At 44.4% G+C, this 20769-nt stretch overlaps 1 protein-coding gene across 1 annotated transcript in view; it reads left to right on the top strand.

Moving 5' to 3' along the window:
- The window catches only part of CFTR (CF transmembrane conductance regulator), an 81272-nt gene extending 62232 nt beyond the window's left edge, over positions 1-19040 (top strand). Inside the window, exons 22-27 of the mRNA XM_042872522.1 lie at positions 5308-5550; positions 7292-7447; positions 14327-14416; positions 17405-17577; positions 18350-18455; positions 18834-19040. Coding sequence (XP_042728456.1) covers positions 5308-5550; positions 7292-7447; positions 14327-14416; positions 17405-17577; positions 18350-18455; positions 18834-19040 — 975 coding nt within the window. The remainder of the gene's footprint in view (positions 1-5307; positions 5551-7291; positions 7448-14326; positions 14417-17404; positions 17578-18349; positions 18456-18833) is intronic.
- The last annotated feature ends 1729 nt before the right edge of the window (positions 19041-20769 follow it).

Below are 20769 nucleotides of genomic sequence, written 5' to 3'. Positions count from 1 at the left end.
TGGTGTTTTCTGCAAGTGATTGAAGCCCATGGCTAAAGGCACAGCTGCTGCAATTAGTACATGACACTAAACTTGTGCTGAATTCTTTAACAAGATATGTGAGATATGAGACATGAGTGAAATAGGTACAAGCAAAACGACAGGAAGAAGGAAAACAGGTAAACAGGATAATATGACAAAGACAAAAAGGCACCAGAAGAAATACTGACCAAACAGATAAGTAGGTGGCTAATTTGACTTTATTCCACATAGCTGCCTTCTTGAGCTGCTGTGATGTTGGCGTATGTTTTCAAGCAATCTGAGAATCTAGGTTGGATTTCTGTTTTTACATGCAGAAGTATTCTCGTCTTTGGAGGGACTTCTGTTCATCTTTATTTGTCTCTAACTGAAAAATCTCCATTGTCTTTTAATACCCCATGATGGTTTTGGCACTGCATTTTCTACAGTCCTGATACTTTATCTGCTCTGGTGTTTCTTTTTTTCTTTCTTTTTTTTTCTTTTAAACATATGTGGTCACTCTGACAGCTACCCATTGTTTCATTTAAAGCTAGCAGCTAGACTAGATTTATCTCCTCACTTTGATCATTTCTGCTAATACCCCTTTAGCTTGTTTTCAGTCTTTTTCTTAGCCCTCCAGACAGTCTTGCAATATTTTTAATTTTTTCCTCAATAAGGAAATACAAAAATAAGTTTTCCAGTAAGTGTTGCCTTTGCAGATAAGCATTGGCTAGTCCCAGTGGAAAGTTTTAATGTTCACGAACCTTCTCCTTCGCTGATGTGTATCCTGCAACAGCAGTGCTAAAACTGGGAAGGACAATTTCTTTCATCAGGGAGCAAGAAATTGTCATGCTTTCATTATTGCCAAGATTATTTATGTAAGGAGATAAAAAAGAATTCCCAAAGAGATATTAAGAATGTACTTTCTACACTACACTGTGCTCCATCCTATACATCACTGGTGCTGAGGAATTAAAGTGGTACATGGTAAAGAAGAAGACCAAAGAAAAAAAAATAGGATTGTTAAAAATAATGCTTATTTTATGGCTGGTTTTCATACTTTCATTTTTCCATGCTAGTTCTCTCTTAACCCATCCAGCTGGTAATTCTTAACTGGAAAATGATATTAGTATGGTCTTGAGAAAACTTGAGAACTCTTATTTAATCTCGTGAAACTTTAGTCGCTTCTTGACTGTATAATCCACATCAGAACAGCAGTTCTCAAAATGAGCTGCAGTCATACGGAGATTCACAAAATCTAAAAAAAAAACCAGAGCAAACAAAAAAAAAAATCAGTACAAGTGCGAACTAAGTATTTCGTTTTTGCAATCTGGAATAGGAGTATGTGAATCACAGAACATCCCCAGCTGGAAGGGACCCACAAGGGTCATCAGCTTCAGCCCCAGGGGCACACACAGCACTGCCCAAAGTCAAACCCCGTGTCTGAGAGCGCTGTCCAAACCCTTCCTCAACTCCGGCAGCTCGGTGCCGTGCCACTGCCCTGGGCAGCCTGTTCCACTGCCCACCAGCCTCTGATGAAGAATGTTTCCCACCTCCCCTGGCACAGCTCCATGCCGTTCCCTCGGGCCGGGTCGCTGTCACACAGAGCAGAGCTCAGCGCTGCCCTCCGCTCCCTGTGAGGAGCTGCAGCTGCCATCAGGCCTCCCCTCAGCTCCTCTGCTCTGCGCTGAGCAAACACAGGGGCCTCTGCCCCCCTATAGGCCCTTCCTTGAATAACAGAGAATTATTAAGCTGCTCCCCATGTCTTTCCCACTAGACCCTTCCTCATCTTCCTAGCCCTCCTTTGGTCTAATAGCTGTATGTCCTTGTACTGTGGCACCCAAATCTGTTCCCGGTGCAGGAGGTGAGGCCGCACAGCACAGAGCAGAGCACAACCCCTGCCCTCGCTCAGTGCCATGCTGGGGCTGGTGCACCACAGGGTGCAGTTGGCCCTTCAGGCTGCCGGGGCACATTGCTGACTTGTGTTCAACTTGCTGTCAGACAGAACACACCAAAACCCACATATGAGTTTGATTACCTCTAAGTGCCTCCAAAACGTGTCAGCAAAAGGTAAGAAACCTCACAATTAACATATGGCCTGCCTGCACCAAGTTAGTTTTTGCAGTGACAAACTGCACAGGACCTTTTTTTTCCGACTTGAGCCACTGGACTGACCTCCTGTGGTATCTCTCAGTTGCACGCTGTGGTTTCCAGAGAGCGTGTATTTGAGGAGATGGTGTCACACAGCGCTGTTGTTGCAGATTATACGTGCCTGCTTTGGAGAAAGGAACTGCCCTCTTATAGCAGAAGAATACAGAGCCTTATAGAATTAGTTGTATTAGATTGCTTGTGAAAACAAAAACAAAAACGACCTCTTCCACATTCTGGAAGTATATATTACTTAATAATATTATGAATTCTCATCCCACATTAGGAATAGTTTAAGTGATATTAATGAGAAAGTAAATTAAAGGTTTTGTAATGTTATTAAAATCCCAGTAAAATGCAATTAGGCGAGGCTAAAAATAGTGTATTTTGCTCCAGACATTTTTAGCTGAAAGTAGTAAATATACTCCTTCATTCTAAAGCATTAGTTGGAGAATGTGAATACAGCAATTAAATTGCTGATGGGAATAACAGATAAGAAACTTTCTGTCACCTAACTATGCCTGTCATTATGAATGACAGAAGATTTCAGTCTCCAAAAGGAAGAATGGATATCATTGTAAAATGTTACTGACATTTATGCTGTATTCTGCCCAGATCTAAATCGTAATGCAAATTACAGAACCAGGAAAGCATCTTTTCAATTGATTTAAAGTACTAAGCTGTCTAAAATATCTTCACATGTGAAGTGAGTGATAAATTTGTCAGGGGAGCTGGATTATAGAGATTAAATTTTATAAGGCAAGACTCTTTAGCCAGATGGCTACCTAGCAGATTTTAGCTGATGTGTAATGCTAGGATGTCATGGGCAGTTACAGGGATTCCCTTTTTTGCACAGAATTTCATTGCCAAGAAGCCAGGAAAGAAGCTCTGATATTTCTGCAGATGCAATATTTCTAAAAATATAAAATTTCTGGGAATTAAAAAAAAAGATACTAACACCCATTGACGTGAATGCATGGTGTTCATTACTGGGGCTTACTAAATGCAGTCAGAAAGAATAAAATGGCCTGTCTCATCCAAGGTCTTCCTGTTTGTATGATCAAAATGAGACTACATTCATATGTGAACATAATGATGGCTATGCCTTTCCATCTTGCACAATAGTTGACACGAAAATTGCAATCAATAGGCTGGCATACTAGCACAGTTTTCAAAAGTTCTGTCACAGTTTTGTTTCAGGATGCTGAGAGAGGTCAGCAATTTTCCCAGTATTTTCATGCATTTTATATTTGCTCCTGCATGGAAAATCCACTGAATTGGATATTTCAATCTGGAGAGAAGAGGAGGAAGCAATGATAATAGAAGTAGCATGAGTTTACTGAATGAATGCAAAAACAGTTTAAATAAGGTCAAGGATATACAAAGATGTTTCTTTAATATCATTTAAGAGTGATATGATTGGGTTCTGCAATTTGGCATTTCAGTTAAATCTGTAAAATTGGGCAGGAATAGCACATACCAATACACTCAGGCTGGATGGGACTGGGCATCCCACTCCAGAGTTCAGAAAGAACTGTCTGAAAATTTGGCCATCAGTAACCATGGCTTTGAATGAATCCACCAGTGTGGCAGTGGTGGCATGTGACCAAGAAACAAATGTTTTGTCCAGTTGAGAAAGACAGATCAGAAATCACTGATCCCACCATCAGTTTGTTAGTCCGATGGTAGCAGTGTTTAGAAACTATGCTGAAGATGCAACTGAAGATACAAAGCTCACAGAGGGAATAAACTCAGATGTGCTGAAATTAGGATGTGTTAGAATAACTTGATAATTGTGTTTGATGATTTATTTTCTGGACAAGAGTAATGTAGTAATAATCTGTCTTCAGGAATACACTGGCTATGGCTCTGTTTCAGAAGTGATGTAAATGAACGAGATCAGGATTATTGCAAGAACTGTAAACTAGTTAATGAGTTGGATAGAAAGGAAACGGCATTAAGCCGTAGGTATTGAGCTATAGGGAGGATACTCAACAAAGATTAGGTTTGTGACTGAGCTTGTTTTAATCTTTTTCTAATACTCTCAACAATAACAACAAAAAGATGTGTTGAAGAAAACTGCCAAAGGCACAGAGCTGAAGAGCAGTGTCAACATGAAGAACACTAAGAGTTAAAGGTATTAGGTGACCTCAGGTGACAAATATGAAACAGATTTCAGTCAACAAAGTGCAAAGGCTTAAACTTAGGAACTGCTAATAATAACCTCTCTTGTAAGTAAGGATCTCTTCAATTAGAAATGTCTAAAGTGAAGGAAAGCTTGGCCAGCCACTGCTTGGTTACAGGGTGACTGTAAGATGTGAGTGTGAAGAAAAGAATATATATAATCTTAAGATGTGTTAATCAAGATATTCCTAAAATAGATAGGAAAGTATCAGCACATTTGTACAGTGTTCCTGTAAATGTCGTGCAAAATGCTGTATAAGTTCTGCTCAGACAGGAAAGATTAATTTGAACTGGGATGTCTGGGGAAGGAGAACATATGTTCAGAAAGAGGCTTAAACCTGGATTTTCTTTAGGCTTGGAGAATAAAGGGTGACTGGATCTAAGATGGCCCACCATAAGTTAAAGGGGAAAGCAGTTGAGGAAAAAAAACTTCAGAACTTAGAATTTACGAATGCCCCAAACCAAAATTGTCCATAGACTCAAAAATATGTTTTATGACCATCTGTCCAGTGAAGTTCTAGCAAAGGAGATGAATTAACTTTTTATTATCTGATCCTTGACCTATTCAAATTCCATGCATTCTGCTTATCTTTGAAGATTAATCATTATTCAAGGAAATTCAGTTTTCAGGTAGAGCAAACCCAAACGGGAGGAAGGAGCTGGAGACTCCAAGATTTCTTACATGATTGGTGATTTCAGATGTACAGCTCATCTGCTGTTTTTGCTATACATTATAAAGGTGAAGACAGCTACTGTGCTCATTTTAAAATAAAGGAAGGGGAATTAGATGTTTGGCCAATGTTAGCATCGTACGAGAGAAAAATAATCTACAGCTCTGTAAAAAAAGTACCTTACCTTTCCAAATTATACAGCACTATACATAGAAAGGAGATTCACTGGATAGAAATTAGTAATAATTTGATTTTGTTTGCTTTGGTAGCTCAGTACAATTAGAATAATGTTTGTTTTGATTCCTAGATGCGGTCTGTCAGCCGAATATTTAAATTTATTGACATGCCAACAGAGGAGATGAAAAGCATTAAGCCACAGAAGAATAACCAGTTTTCAGATGCCCTTATAATTGAGAACAGGCACGTGAAGGACAAGAAGAGCTGGCCATCGGGGGGACAAATGACTGTGACCAACCTTACAGCCAGATACACTGAAGGAGGAACTGCTGTCTTAGAAAACATTTCCTTCTCAATCAGTCCAGGGCAGACGGTGAGACACTGTTTTGTTGTGTTTGGTCTGATTTCTATCATGCTTTACTGTGGAAGTGTCATTATAAAACTATTTATTGACTCGGTAAGTTTTTGTAGATAGAAACATGAAATTATTGCAGAACAAAATAATCATCTAAATCACCTGAATGACAGAAATGTCTTCTGCCTCTTATTAAAAAGTGCTTATATCTAGTATTATTAGCTATGAAAAATAGTAAGGAAATTTGGCTTACTTATCCTAGAAATCTTGAAGCTGTTAGTACCTTGGTGAAGCACGATGAAGAGCTTTCCAGACCACGAGGAGAATAACACACAGCTAAAATATTTCTGCAGTAGTTCTTCACATCCTTTTCCTGTGCTTGAAGTTGGCCTCCTCCTCCTATGGACAGAGAAGTGTGCAAATGCTAGGGGCAGACTGACCCAGTGGAACGGGCCATGAAAGAATACTGGCCAGCGTGCCAAGGGTAACGCACCAGCGGCTCGGCGCTCAGAGGGACGTTCCATGAGTGCTGTGGGCTGTGCCAAATTATTAGAGAGCAAACGATAAGCAGCTCTATTCTTTAAAAGGCTTACAAACATGTAACTCATCTTCATGCGTGTTTGGATTTACATTCAAGAGATAACTTTATTTTCAGGGCAGCACTTAGGCAGATGTTGAACACTTTGCTTGAAGTTCATGCAAAGATTCCTGAGCTGAAGCTGTATGGATGAAGAGCCAATTTTAACTCTGTCACTTAGATGAGAAAACAGGTTCAGCAACAATGCCTTGCCTTGCCATGAGGCAGCTCGTAGGTCCTACTTTGAACAGCACCTGTCTGCCAGAGTTGATAGATCTACACTGGTTTACATGTTTCAATTCTAAGTTTGAAGGCACTGCAATTTCGATAATAGGGTTCAGACTTCCAGTAGCATCATCTTGAAACAGCTGTGCCTTTGGAGGAGAGGCAATCTGTGATTTCTGCACTGTGAGGTGTGGGTGCTTCTGTAGTCTGCTTGATTTACTTCCTGGATAATTCTTTGAAGCAATGGAGTAATGGAAATGAAAGATACTTTTGCACTGTACACTTCTGAGGCAAAACAGTTAAAACAAAGATCCCTTTTACAATGACTATGATTTAGAAATTTTACCCAATTTCAGTGATGAACCATGTATGCAGAGGTAGCGTTTCCAGAATTGGAGTGCGTTCCTTAAACCAAAGAGATTTGTTTCTGCCTCATAGTGAAGCAAGAGAAAAACAAGCAGGAAAGGGGAGAACTCCCATCACAGACCTTTGCTTGTCCTGTTTTGCCTTAGGCACTGTAATGGAAAGGATGTCAGACAGCAGGAATGGTCCTCATGTCACCTCATCACCTTCACATTTATACTGTCATTGTTCAAATGCAGCCCATGCTCAGACAGTTCAGCATTAGCGGTGTAAAATTCAGCTGTGGAAAAAGGCAGTGTCTCAGCTTTGGGTGGTGGTTACAAAATATGAAATAATATATAAGGAAATTTCTGCTCTTCAGATAAGTATAGACTAATGGATCTACCTTCGTTGATTCTGAAGGTTTACACTAACAATCAACCCTTGCTGTAGACTTTTATCACTTACAAATGAACAACCTACCACTGAACAGCTGTTCCACTGAAATCAGTTTGGATTGCTCTCCACTATTAAGATCTCTAAATGCTGCTGCCTTAGTCTGTGGTTAATATACGAGCGATATTAAGTGCTTGCTTTTATTAATTTGCATTGCAGGTGGGCCTTTTAGGAAGAACTGGCTCAGGAAAAAGCACTTTACTTTTTGCATTTTTAAGACTGCTGAATACAGAAGGGGATATCCAGATTGATGGCATCTCCTGGAACACAGTCAGCTTGCAGCAATGGAGGAAGGCCTTCGGAGTGATTCCTCAGGTAATGAGAATGTTTTAGAGGCAGCAAAGGGCCTTCTTTTTTTTTTTTTTGATTGTATATTAATATGCACATAGTTACACTTAAGCTGAAAGTTAGTTGTTTTATGCTAAGAAACAGAAAAAATGCACAGAATTTGTGAAGAGGATAGTTAGATGAATGAATGTGATAATTTGCAGTAGTCTACATTTTGAGTATTTCTATGTCACTCACACAAGAGCTCTTATAAAAATGAGAAGGTGCAGTACCCTCAAACAAAAGTGTTTGTAGTTGCCTTATCTCTCTGCCTCTGAAATGGATGACATGTTGATTCAAAACAAGATAGTGCCATCTAAAGAAAAAAAATACAGTCATTGATGTTCTCACCTCCTGTTTTCTAAAACCTTACATCACGTATTATGGTTAGGTTGTGAAAACAATAGTTTGCCTTTTTTCTTTGATAGGTCAGTAGCAGAACTACTCAATCATTAACTGATCCCCAACTTGGGCAGGGACACCTTCCTCTAGACCAAGTTGCTCAACCTGCCCTTGAACACTTCTAGGGGTGGGGCATCCACAGCATCTCTGAGCGACCTATTCCTGCTCCTTACTACTCTCATTCTGTGATTCTGTGTTAGAAAGTGCCTCTCCAGCTTTCTTGTGTGCCCTCTTTAGGTACAGAAAGGTCACTATAAGGTCTCTCTCAAGACTTTTATTCTCCAGGCTGAATAATCCCAACTCCCCCAGCGTGTCTTCATTGGAGAGGAGCTTCATCCTTCTGAGCACCTTTGTGGCCCTCCTCTGGATCTGCTCTAATAGATCCGTATTCTTCATTTGGTAGGGACCCCACAGCTGAATGCAGTGCTCCAGGTAGGGCCTCAAGGCAGCATAATAGAGGGGAACAATCACCTCCCTTGAGCAGCTGGTCACTCTTTTTTAATGCTGCTGGCTTTCTGGGCTGCAAGCACACATTAAATGCTCACGTTGAGCATTTTAGTCACCAGTGCACCAACTTTTTCTCCACAGGGCTGCTCTCAATCCACTCATCTCTCAGCCTGTATTGATGTTTGGGATTACCAGACCCACGTGCAAGACCTTGCACTTGGCCAGGTTGACCTGCATGTTTGCATTGCCCACATTTCAAGCCTGTCAAGGTCCATCTATATGGCAACCTTTCACTTCCAACATGTCAGCTGCACCACACAGCTCAGTGAGTTTGCAAACTTGCTGCGAGTGCAACAGTTCCCTCAAAGACAGCAATTTTAAGCACTTTGACCTTACTGGAGCAGCCTTTTCTTTCACTGTCAATTTACACACCCAACCTATGGGAGCCAGGAGTGCTGCAGGGAGTTTGCGGCTCAGATTCACCTCCTGGCTGAGCTCTGCTGGCAGCCAGGGCTTGCCTGGCATGCTGCCCTGTGACAGCTGATCTGTCACCCTTTCTCTCAGCTTTGCAACTCTTTCATGTATGTCTAGTCCTGTAAACTTCTATTTGTTACTGCTGGTTCAATACTGTCAGCATGACTTTTAGTTGCAAGCAAGGAAAAAAGTAACTCCTTTGGGTCAAGGTAGCTGTGTCAGAGATTGCAAATACAGCTGTGTCAAGATGGGCACAGATTGCATGTATGGTGTTGCTTTAGTTTGGAGAAGTATGTTATAAAATTTGTTGAAGAGTACTAAAAAATCCCAGCTCCTCATTCTCTGGAAATCACTAGAGTTGACAATCTATCTGCTTGCTTCACTTTGCAGTTTCTGTCCAAAACACTTGCCAAAGAGCTGCACATTTATGCCTCAGAATTTCCCATATGCAGAATGAAATAAAGTTTTCACCAGTATTCTCTTCAGAGAAGAGAAATTACACATGCCACCCAGCCTTTCCCAGCAGAACAAAGAGAGCCTTTTGTTCTCCGCCATTCACCTGCAGCTTCAGAATGTAAAATAAAAGTCTCCTTGCCTTTCCTGGGAGGTGGGCCTATAACAACATGTGGATGCGCACAGTCACACGAGAGAGGCTTCACTAACAGTGAGGGAATGGAGCTAGTTTAACTTGAGGCATGCTTCCTTAGGAAAATTTTTCAGCATTGCCCTTCTTTTCCCTATCCCCAAATTTTGCAGTTTAAAGGACACAAAATTATTCTTTAATAGGAGTGTCATTAATAGGTGGCTGTGTAGCACCTGCAATGTCCCACCGGCATGTACTGCAGTGTGCTCCAGGTGGGTGGTGCTGGAACAGCCCGAGGGGCACTCACAAATCTCACTGAGCCACAGCAAAGGAGGAGATCTATCTGCTCCTTTCTGTGTATCAGATGCAGCTGTCGGTGCATGAGCTGGTAAATCACATCAAGCAAGTTTCCTGGAGCGCCCACAAGGAAGTTCCTTCCTGCACCTCATCAAAGGCTGGCGTTGGTTAAGCACAGCCTCGACCACAGTAGTGCTCCTACAGGATGTTTGTAATTCTCATGGAAATCGGTAGCTCAGTGATAACAGGCTGCTTGAAGCATAATTGTAGCCCAACAGCTTTTCATTCTGGGCAGTTCTTTCTGAGGTTTCATCTGCAAGACTTTCCCTAGCATGTTTCGAGGGTGTTTGGAGAAGAAAGGTGTCTTGCACCTGATTTCTGCACATTGAAGCTCTTTTGCATGCAGGTCCTCAAGCAGAGTATGTACTGAAATAACTAATTGAGTAAGACTGAAGAAGAAGCCTTTAGAAGTTTGGCTATGAAGGGATAATGGGAGATCTGGAGCCAGCTTCCCATTAAAACAACTGAGGAATCCTGAGATCCATAAGGTGTCCCCCCCCACAGCGGGTGTTTCCTTGAGCCTTGCGTGCTGTTCCGCTCATATTTAGACATTTAATCATCCGCAGATGACAGATCTCACAGCATTTAACTCCATGTAGAGTTAAAATCAAGCTTAGTATGGAGAACAGGACTACTACAGTTTGTGTGATTGCCAGCTGACAAAAAGAAAACTATCAAATCCCTTTGCCTCCCTTATTTCCCTGAAGAAGTTAATGTTTGGCAACTTCTCTTCCTGGTTCATTTTGCAGTAGCCATCTGTCTTTGTTCATGATATCTACCTGTCTGTCTGTCCATCTCAGCACTGTTCCGTTGCCTCAGACTCTCCAGGACAGCTCACCCTTGGAGGTGGCACCAGAATGGCTGTTTTGTACCCTCCCATGTCACTCCTTTGCAATGCATCCTGCTGAGAAGCTCAGCTATGAGCTGACATGTCAGTATCATCATAGTGGGAGCATCTCCTGCCCCATGCCCATGCACAGGACACTGGTGGAGGTCAATAGAAACATGCTCATTCAGGGCAGTATATCTGTTGTTTTCTGCATCATGCATTCAGTGCTGCTGGGAACACAGCCCTCGTGCTTCTCAGTGAGCTTTATGGGAGGCAGAAGTTTTTGCATCTTAACACAACTTTGAATCTTACAGAAACGGTTGCAAAGAAATTTGCAAAGGGTCTTCGTTACTCACGTGCTCTTACTGTTGACTGTAAATGTTTTAATGTCAGTACAGTTTCTAATGGACACTTATGACAATAAAACTTTGAACTCAGACATTCAGATACCAAATTCATTTTCCTTCATCTTGATATTGTTGTCATGATGTATGTAGGAGGAGGCAACATGGAGGTCATGTTGCTGTTAATTGGACTTCTCTGTATGTGCAGCTGGTGTTGTGCTTCTGAAGATGTTTCAGCCTTGGGCAGATGGGAACAAGGAAGGGTTTGTAAGAGCAGAGTGAGAGGTGCCAGCTCATGGGTCTGGCTGAGAACCTGCACGGGTCTTCTATCTCATCAGCAGCTGCTCACAGCCAGGATATTCTCACTCTTTATCTGCCTCTTCTGTACTCTTCAGTACTCTTCTGTATGCATTTCCTTGGGTTTGTCAGAGTCTTGGTTCTCCACACAACACTTAAATCACTTAGCAGGCTTATCTGCACAAACTGGGTGTACTCAACTCTGTAACCAATGTGCAGAGGCTCTAGCCACTGAAGAGGATTAGCACTTTAGAGGGGTTGATTTACAGTAGGTGGGGCGGGCAGAACATAAACATGGCCATATTTATGTTCCTAAGCATTTTGCTTGTGGGTGCTTGTCAGCTCTGAGAAATTACCTGCTGTGTGATCACACTCTCTATCCTCCAGATTGAGCACGAACAACTGACAGAGAAGGAAATGGTTCCAGATTTACTTCCAGTCTCCGCAGCCACCCAGTTCTCCTTCCATCACCCTCCTTATTCCTACTCCTTCCATATTTATAAATGACACGCAAGCCCATGGTAGTCACTTCCCCCCCCCCCCCCCCACCCTTTTGAATTCCTGGCATTTAAGATTTATTTTTCTCCTTCTTTCTAAGTGGACTGTACCTGCCCACGTACCTAACACGATATTTACTCAGGTGAAGCCTATGTGGTTTCTAATGAGTTCAGAGGAAGGAGGTGTTGAAAAGGATGGAGAAGTACCAGAATTCAGGACAATGCAATATTTATCTTGTGGAAAAAAAAAAAAAAAATGTATTTCAGGGAATAGCTTGCTTTTAGTGCCCTACTTCTTAAAGGCACAGCTATCACAAGTATCAGTAGTGTCTGAAGAAAGTGGTCTCCTTTATTTCTCTCCCTGCTGCACTTCAGCAGGAATGTTATTCAGCCCAATCTTCTTTAAAACTGGTTTGTTCAGTTGACTATTCTTTATCAGTGAGAGCTGAAAATACCTACTCCATTAGTTAAATGCATGGTGCTCAAAGTGTGAACAAAACCAGGTCTGACCCTGCTTCCATAGAACGATTACTTTCACCGCACCCAGTGCTTGCAGGAATCTAATCCTGCTGCAAATATGTAGTCCCACATGCACAAACTAACTGGGCCGTGGGAAGGGACAGGGCTGTTCTTCACTCAAGCACTTGGAGTTCTTAGAAATGATGGTTATAAAGGAAAGGCTCTTCTCTTTCCCTGGTACCTACCAAATGTAGTTCTGTAAGTTCTGGCTGTGCACACCACTGCCTGCACTGCAGGATCCTGGCTTGCAGAGCAGTGAGGAGCAATCAGGGAAGCCCCTCCAGTGGCTGCATGGCAGCAGAGTGCAGTTGGTTTTCTCTTCTGCTCTCCTGAGTGAGGTCCTTCCTTCCCTCTTATACCAAAGAAGTTACTGGCAATGCCTTGCACTTCTTAATTAAATGAATTAAAACAATTTATTTTAAGCTGCCACACACTTCTAATTAATCATAATTAGATGATGAATATAAATGCACGTATAAATCACTCTGAAATCTGATGAAAGAATGCCAATTTCCCAGGTAAGGTCAGACGGAAATTGTGGCCAACTGGCTGAGCTCTGGGACAGTATTTTACTACATACACACTCTCAGCCAATCTCTGCCACCCCAGCAGTTCCCTTGTTGCTTTCAGTAGCTTTGGACAACCAGAGCTCTGGTTTAATTTCAACAAGAAATTATTTGGCTACGGATCCCTGGCATTTCAACATGTCTTCTCTAAATAAATATTTTCTTTAGGAAGACAAAAGAAGAAGTAATGGCTGAAATCCTTCCTCTTGATATCCATTCTGTATGTACAAGGCAAGAACATGCAAATGGTCATATTTCCCAACCTTTGCATTCTTTGAGAGCAAGTTTCCCTGCTGTTAGCAGCAGGTGTAGAGCAACACAGAAAGCAACAACTTCCATTTATCTTATAAGAACTGTAGCAACCTCAATGTCACTTGAAGAACCCCACTTCCACCGATCTGACGCACCTGCCCTGTGCAAAAAGAGATTAAACAAATATTTAATTTTGTCTGAGTCATTGCTTTTCCAGCCACAACACATTTATCTAAGGCATGTTCCTTTATAGCTGCTTGTCTAAACTGATGAACAAAACAAATTCAGTAGTAAATCTTAGAAGGATGCTCTGTTGGTGCTGAGCAGTGCACATCTTCATCATTTTCTGCAACAGAGGGAAGGTGCAGAACAGGAAGAAGAGATTACGCCTGCAGCATCCCTCAGGGCAGCCTCCTGTGTGAGCGTGTGGTGGTGCTGCAGCGAGGTTGGGTTGTGCTGCACCAAGTCCCTGTGAGCTGGCACCAAGAGAGGGGCAGGAGGGCTCTGCTGAGATGAGGCTGGGACAAGCAATAAAGAGTCAAACAAGATTTTAAAAAGGCTTCTTCCAAAGTTAAAATATAGAAAATTTTCCATTCTGAAAACTGTTGAAATGTTTCACATTTTTTTAGACAAGTTTGGGTTAGTTTTTATTAAAACAGCAGTCAAAACCTAAACATACAGTTCTTAACTCTGATGATCAGGGGGCTGAAGCACCTTCCTATGAGGACAGGATGAGACAGCTGGGCTTGTTCATCCTGGAGAAAAGAAGACTGCAGGGTGACCTCACTGCAGCCTTCCAATACCTAAACAGGAGGGGAGTCAACTCTTTGAAAGGGTAGATAATGGCAGGACAAGGGGAAATGCTTTTAAGTTGAAGGTGGGAAGATTTAGGTTGGATGTCAGGGAAGTTCTTTACTATGAGAGTGATGAGATGCTGGAACAGGCTGCCCAGAGAGGTTGTGGATTCCCCATCCCTACAGTTGTTCAAAGCCAGATTGGATGGGACCCTGGGCAGCCTGGTCTAGTATTAAATGGGGAGCTTGGTGGCCCTGCCTGTGGTTTGGGGGTTGGAGATTGATGATCGTTGAGGTCCCTTCCAACCCTGGCCATTTGGTGATTCTGTGATTAACTCCCTCCTCTTTTTTTTGAACAACTTGTTCCAAAATTGTATAAAACCTTCACTAAGCTTTGTCTGATAACCGCAGAAGGTTATTTTTTGTCTCTGTATGCTTTGCAATTTACAACGTCTCACATAGTGATCCACCTGTATATATCCACCTGTACATCTTCTTTCTTGTAGAAAGTCTTCATATTTTCTGGAACTTTTCGGAAGAATTTGGATCCTTATGGGCAATGGAATGATGAGGAAATATGGAAAGTTGCAGAGGAGGTAAAACTGCTCAGTGTGTTTCTTGTTTCCCTCTGCTGAGTGCCTACACCGGAGTGCAATGCAGTGCACTCAAAACAAGTGGTTACCGTGTGCTAAATTTATATAAAGGCTTTGAAACAAAGTGCTGAGAAAAGATAACAGAAGGCCATAAACCTTTTTTTCCCCAACTTTGACAAAGGCGATTTTTTATGGGGTAATAAGGAAACACAAAGATAAACTTCCGTACAGCTCTTCATGCAGTGCCTGAGCACAGGTGAGGCTCTCTTTGGCTTGGCTACATGACCCTGAGAGAAAAGAAGTGCAGTGGGCTGATGACGCAGAAGTCTTGTAATCTTTTGTCACTTTAATACTTTGTCAAATACGTGAGATTTTTCAACTGAAGTGTGCAAAGATGACTGGCAAACATCTGAGAGGCCAGAGAGAAGTGAGAAATGTCTGATGTCAGTGCTAGAAATAAAAGACTGGTATTGCTGCAATAGGAAATACTTAGACTCAGCTTATAAGAATCTTTCATTGAAAGATTTTCCAGTTGTTGCAGCTCTCAGTCTGGCTTACAGCTGGCTGGTAGGCAGTGCTCTCTGACATCGCATTTGGGCTCATGTACAGCTTGTGTCACAGCCAGCTGCCTCCTTCATGGAAATCAAATATTAGGGGATATTGGAAAACTCGAAGGTTTTCTTTCTTCTAATTTTACATTGAGGTTTTAGCAACATTTTTGTTTTCAAATTCCCCAGTAACAGGGGAAAGATTTTTCCAGCTCTGTTTCCATCTAGAGAGCAAACACCACTCATTATGGGTGTAAGATGCCACCTATTGGTGCTGATAGTGTTTAATAGGTTGCACGGGTGTAAATAATGCCACAAGGCAGCTAAGAGGTACAGAAGAGGGAATGCTTCAGCTTAGAAAGCAGATGTCTCCTTCTAAGGCACGGATGACTTAATAAACTCCTTCCCTCTTCCTTGTCCATAGCAAGTCTCAAGTATCATAAAATGCGTACAAACGTGGGAGTTAATCTGAAAGCTTCCTTGTTCCCACCCAGGAGGCTGACTTTTGTCTCTGCTCTCTCTGAGGTTTATGTAATTCCTTTCCTGTTTGAAAAAGGGGAAAGTAGCCACTTTCAGTGCACAATTTACTGTCAAGTACGTACATCACAACACTTTTGGTGAAATGGAGCAACAGCAGCTTTTTAGCTGGTGCTACAAGAGACAGGGAAGCAGTGCTGTGCTTCCCTGATGCCCTGAGACTTGGGGGAGGGGATTAATATCCCCTCTCAAATAAAGTGAGTTCTAGCTCTTCTTTGGATGGTGGTGTGTGAGAGCCAACCCCAGGATTTTAAAGAGCTAATCCTTATTTGTAAACAGTGAGAAAAAATTTTTTGAACTATTTATCACTAAGGAGTTTGGCAAATCCAAATGCAACAACACAGAGTTTTTCAGTTAATAGGCAAGAGAACTCAAAGCAAATAAAAAAGAGCCGCTAGTACTTTTCAGTAGGAGTGATGTGATTGTTTACACAGCTCGTGCTCCTGAAATCTGGCTCAGTGGAGTCAATGAGTCAGCGTGACTTCAGGAGTGGGGCATGGGAAGAAAGCAGGCATCCAGCTTCACCCTGACCCTCAGGCTGCTGAGGGCTTAGACAGCACTGCCAGTATCATTGCCACCTTTCAGCTCCCTTACACTGGGCTGCAGATGCAAGGCGCTGTATGAACAAATGTCAGGTGTTTCACTTCCACTGCCCCAGTATTTCAGCACCTGAATCTGTCACACTGGTGTTAATTCTGAGGGCTAGGTTTTCCTCGGGCAGTCAGCTTTCTGAGCTGTAGATGTACAGAGACCTCGCACAGTTTTAAGAAGAAAGCAAATCTCCAACTAAAAACCTGCTGCAGAGTTTCATTAAAGGGCAAGAGTTATATTTGAAAGAGTGAGGAACAATGCAGTGACCTTGATTTGCTTATAAACAGAAGTATGAAATTCAATAATACTATACATAACCTACATGCCACCATTTAATATGGTTTCCATGTAAAAAGGAAATGCAAAGCAATAATTCTGGTTTTTTTGCCTTGGAATGAAAATAAGTGGCAGAACAGTCATATTTTGAAAATCCAAGGGGGGCTCTTCATGAGCTGTGAGGTGCACTGCACTTTTATAATGTATTTTGGAGCAGTGTATCTCTCATATGTTTCCCAGTTCTCATGTTTTACAAATGCTTATCTGGGAATGCCAGGGAGCAGTCAGACTGGACATGAGGAAGCTGCAAAGCTTTGGTGCAAACACAGTGCCCTTCCCAGCGAGAGCAAAGAGGGGCACAGGCAGAAACAAACGAGAGCCACCTCCTGTGCTGGGTTTGTTTCTGGCTCTGGTGAAGCAGGTTCCCACCACAAGGCCCTCTGAAGCATTCTGCCACTGGTGCTCGAGGAGTGGCCGCAATGCCCATGGGCTGAGCAACATGCACAGTGCTTTTGAGGCAGCACAAAGAGCAGATGGAAATGCTCTCAGAGCCATAGACACAACGCCGCGGTGACCGGGGTTATTTTCCCTGTTGCTGTAAAGTAGCACGGGAATTTTGCTTGTTTCTTCTTGCCCTCCTAGTAACCAAAGAGGCCTGGTTTCCTTTCAGAAATCTCTCTCCTTGACATTACCAGTGACACACATCATTTCTGGACACGAGTTCTGAGCACATGGCTGTCTCTGCTAACTCAGAGAGTTTGGGTGGAAATGCCAGAAGTCATTGTATGTGACAAACAAACAAAGCATTGACTCTTGGTTTCCCAGAGTAAATCCTGGCACATGGTATGGTTCAGCTTTTCACACCGCCCAGCCAGCGCCTTGTAGTCTTTGTAGGACAGACACTCATTTTCATCAATCTGTATTTTCTGTTCAGGAGTAAAAGGCAAGAAAAGAAAAGGTGTTGGTCATCATACCCCCCCCCCCCCAATCAGCAGTAACTGTGCCTCATCCATTTTTCCTTTCTTTTTCTCTCTGGTAGGTTGGGCTGAAGTCTGTGATTGAGCAGTTCCCAGGCCAGCTGGATTTTGTTCTTGTGGATGGAGGCTGTGTCCTCAGCCATGGGCACAAGCAGTTGATGTGCCTTGCCCGGTCGGTTCTCAGTAAGGCTAAAATCCTGCTGCTGGACGAGCCCAGTGCTCACCTGGACCCCATGTACGTTTTGTTCACGTGTTCTAATACGAAATCCAAAAAACAGTGAGGCAGCACCTCTTAAAGAAACCTTTGGTAACTCCTCAGGTCTGGTACTAAGCCTGATTTCAGCTGCAGGAACAGACCTTGGGGAAAAGGGTTGCACTAAACGTGCCACCTCTGAGAAGTACACTTTTCAAGCCGGCTTCCAGCAGGGCAGCAACTCACTTCTGCTGCGTCAGCAGCAGCTCAGCCATGCTGGCTGTCCTGCTTTGGCAGAGCTATGTGAAGGAAGGAGAGGGACACGCAGTGACGGCTGCTGGGCTGTCCACAGGGTGCTGGCCACACTTGGTCCACCGTGCTGTAACTCACTGTTCCTTGCTGTTGTGCCACTGTCACAGTGCAAGGTAACGGAGACGCTCCAGCATGGTGGGTGCTGTAATTGTTACCCAAGGGGAGCAACTCTATACCCCAAAGCTTACATCAGACTGGGATTATCACCATGAGTTCAGCACTCCAAGCTGACTTATCTCCAGCCCAGACAGCAAGAGCATAAATTAGGTCCAAAGGATGCCAGTGCAGTGTGGCATTGTTAGTGACGGTGGCATTTCTGCATGGAGTGTCAGAGAAGTTCAGTTACACCTTCACATTAGAGCAGATGAGTGTTTCCCCAGCAGAGGTGCACCACTGCTGAGCATCACAGCATGCAGCTGGATGATTACACACCACAAATGCAGCTACAGGCTGTGGGTGATGTATGTTGCAGTCTGGATGCCAATGATTATTTGCCTTCCAGAACTTCCCAGGTGATCAGGAAAACGCTGAAGCATGCATTTGCAGACTGCACTGTGATCCTCTCTGAGCACAGGCTGGAAGCCATCCTGGAGTGCCAGCGGTTCCTGGTGAGCATCTTCCCTCATCTGCACAGTTGTTTTGTTACATTTGACAAGCCATAGAGTGCTTTGGCTTGAGGGGGGCCTTAAAGACCAGCAGTGCCAGCCTCCTGCCCTGCTTTACCATGGCCAGGGCAGAAAGGGCTGCACTTCTTGAGCAATAGAAAGGTGTGCAGGGGAAAAGGTTTTCCGAGTAAATATCCAACGGTCAGAATCTTTGATTTTGTCCATAAAGGCACCTGAATATTGCATTATCGTGTAATCTGGGCGGTGAGGAGTCAGGACGCACTGCGCCCTGTCAGAACAGAATGTGCGGGGTCGGGAAGGGGCAGCCGGGCTGCACCTCCCGCGGCCACCGCCCATCTGAGTGGTGCGGTGTCCCTGCAGGTGATCGAGGACAACAAGATGCGGCAGTACGAATCCATTCAGAAGCTGCTGAGCGAGAAGAGCTCCCTGCGGCAGGCCATCAGCCACGCCGACCGCCTCAAGCTGCTTCCCGCGCACCGCCGCAACTCCAGCAAGCGCAAGCCCAGGCCGCAGATCTGCGCGCTGCAGGAGGAGACGGAGGAGGAGGTGCAGGAGACGCGGCTGTGAGCCGTGCGCTCCGGGCTGACCTCCCAGGCGTGCGGGCACTGCCTGCGCTGCGCTGCGCCGCGTGGCGGTGCCGCTCCGCTCGGTACCGCACGGAGGGCCGCAGGAGCGATCGGCGCGCGATCCGAGAGCCGCGCTCCGCGCCCCGCGCAGCACAGCCGGTGAAGAGACTTTCGCACCGATTTTTGTACTCTTCTGGTTTGCGGTTTTATGATGAAACGGAACTTTCTCTAGGACACGTTATTTATTTTAATATTGTTGCCAACGTTTGTTAAGGAAATGATGTATTTTAAAAGTGATTCTGTACTATAAAGAAAAATATATTTGTACAAAAAGCTGTGTGTTGGGACGGTGTTTCTGTTACCGCCAGCCTTTGGTGCCGCGTTGCCCTCACACAAACGAGGGCAGCTTCGGGCCGGCGCGAACAGCCGCTCCAGCGGCACAGCCCGCCAGTAGCTCCTTGCCGGCCGCCACAGCCCGGGGCCGCCCCTGCACCGCCCCGCGCGTCCGCGCCCGCACCGCGCCGCCTCCCGCCAGCAGGGGGCGCTGCGGGGCCGGCACCGCTCCGCCTGCCCGGCTCTATCTGTATCCACGGCCCTGCCCGCTGACCAACGGGCAGCGCTCTTTGCTTGGTGTGATTTTCACATCGAAGCAGCAGGGCAGGCGCTGGGTCGCGCAGGCAGAGTTTCTGGCCGTACCTCGAATATTGCATTCAGTTTTGGGCTCCTCACTTCAAGAAAGGCACTGAGGCCCTGGAGCGTGTTCAGAGAAGGGCAACAGAGCTGTGAGGGGTGCAGTGCACAGGCCTTGTGAGGAGCAGCTGAGATAGTTCAGTCTGGAGAAGAGGAGGCTCAGAGGTGGCCTTATTGCTTTCTACAACAGCCTGAAGGGAGGTTGTGGTGAGGGGGGGTCAGCCTCTTCTCCCAGGTGATGGGGCTGATGGATGGACTGGATGAACTTAGTGGTCTCTTCCAATCTTAATGATTCTATGATTTCCAGAAGGGAAACGGCAAATCCAGCAAGAGCATGCAGTAGAGGGGATGTATGTGGGAGCTGCTTATAGATACGGCGTGAGCATGTGGAATGAAAAAAGTGTTCCCAGGCAGTGGCATCCCACTCCCAGCCAAGTAGCTGCAGACCCCTCTGCTGCAGGGCCCAGGCTCCCACTGCAGTCCCCCAGGTCCCAGACACTGCCCTCTCTGCTCTCAGAAGGCAGTGTGGAAAGACTGGAGAGGCAAAAGGCTGGTTGTTCCAGTGCAGGAGCACGGCCCCAAGCACTGCGCTCCTCCACAGGAGGAGGAAGGAAGCATCTGCTGCCCGTGGCAGTCAGGAGGAGCATGTTGCTTTCCAGAGGAGCTCTGACAATGCCAGTGGGAGCAGCTTCCTGGGCTCTGCCTGATGCCGTGCAGGGAAGCTGCATGACTGCTCCCATGAGGAGCTGCAGCCCAGTGCTGTGGAAGAAAAGAACCAATAACGATGGCCTTCATAACACAGATTGGTCACTATTTAGGTGGATTCTCCTCATCATGTGTGCTTTACTTCACACACACACACAGAGGATAAAACAAACCCCTCCCATAGTGCTTTGTTACTGAAAGCACACATCTGAGCTAACGGGTGTGTGTGCAGGTGTGCAATGAAAACCAAGGAGCAGGCTGAGTCCAGCACTAATAGGAAGATCTAGTTTTGCAGCCTGCGAAGAAGAAGCCAAAATGATTAGGAGAGTGAAATT

Source organism: Lagopus leucura, unplaced genomic scaffold, assembly GCF_019238085.1.
Source record: "Lagopus leucura isolate 7727_CA_CO unplaced genomic scaffold, USGS_WTPT01 Super-Scaffold_100008, whole genome shotgun sequence".
NCBI lineage: Eukaryota > Metazoa > Chordata > Aves > Galliformes > Phasianidae > Lagopus > Lagopus leucura.
This window is presented reverse-complemented; position numbering and strand designations above follow the sequence as displayed.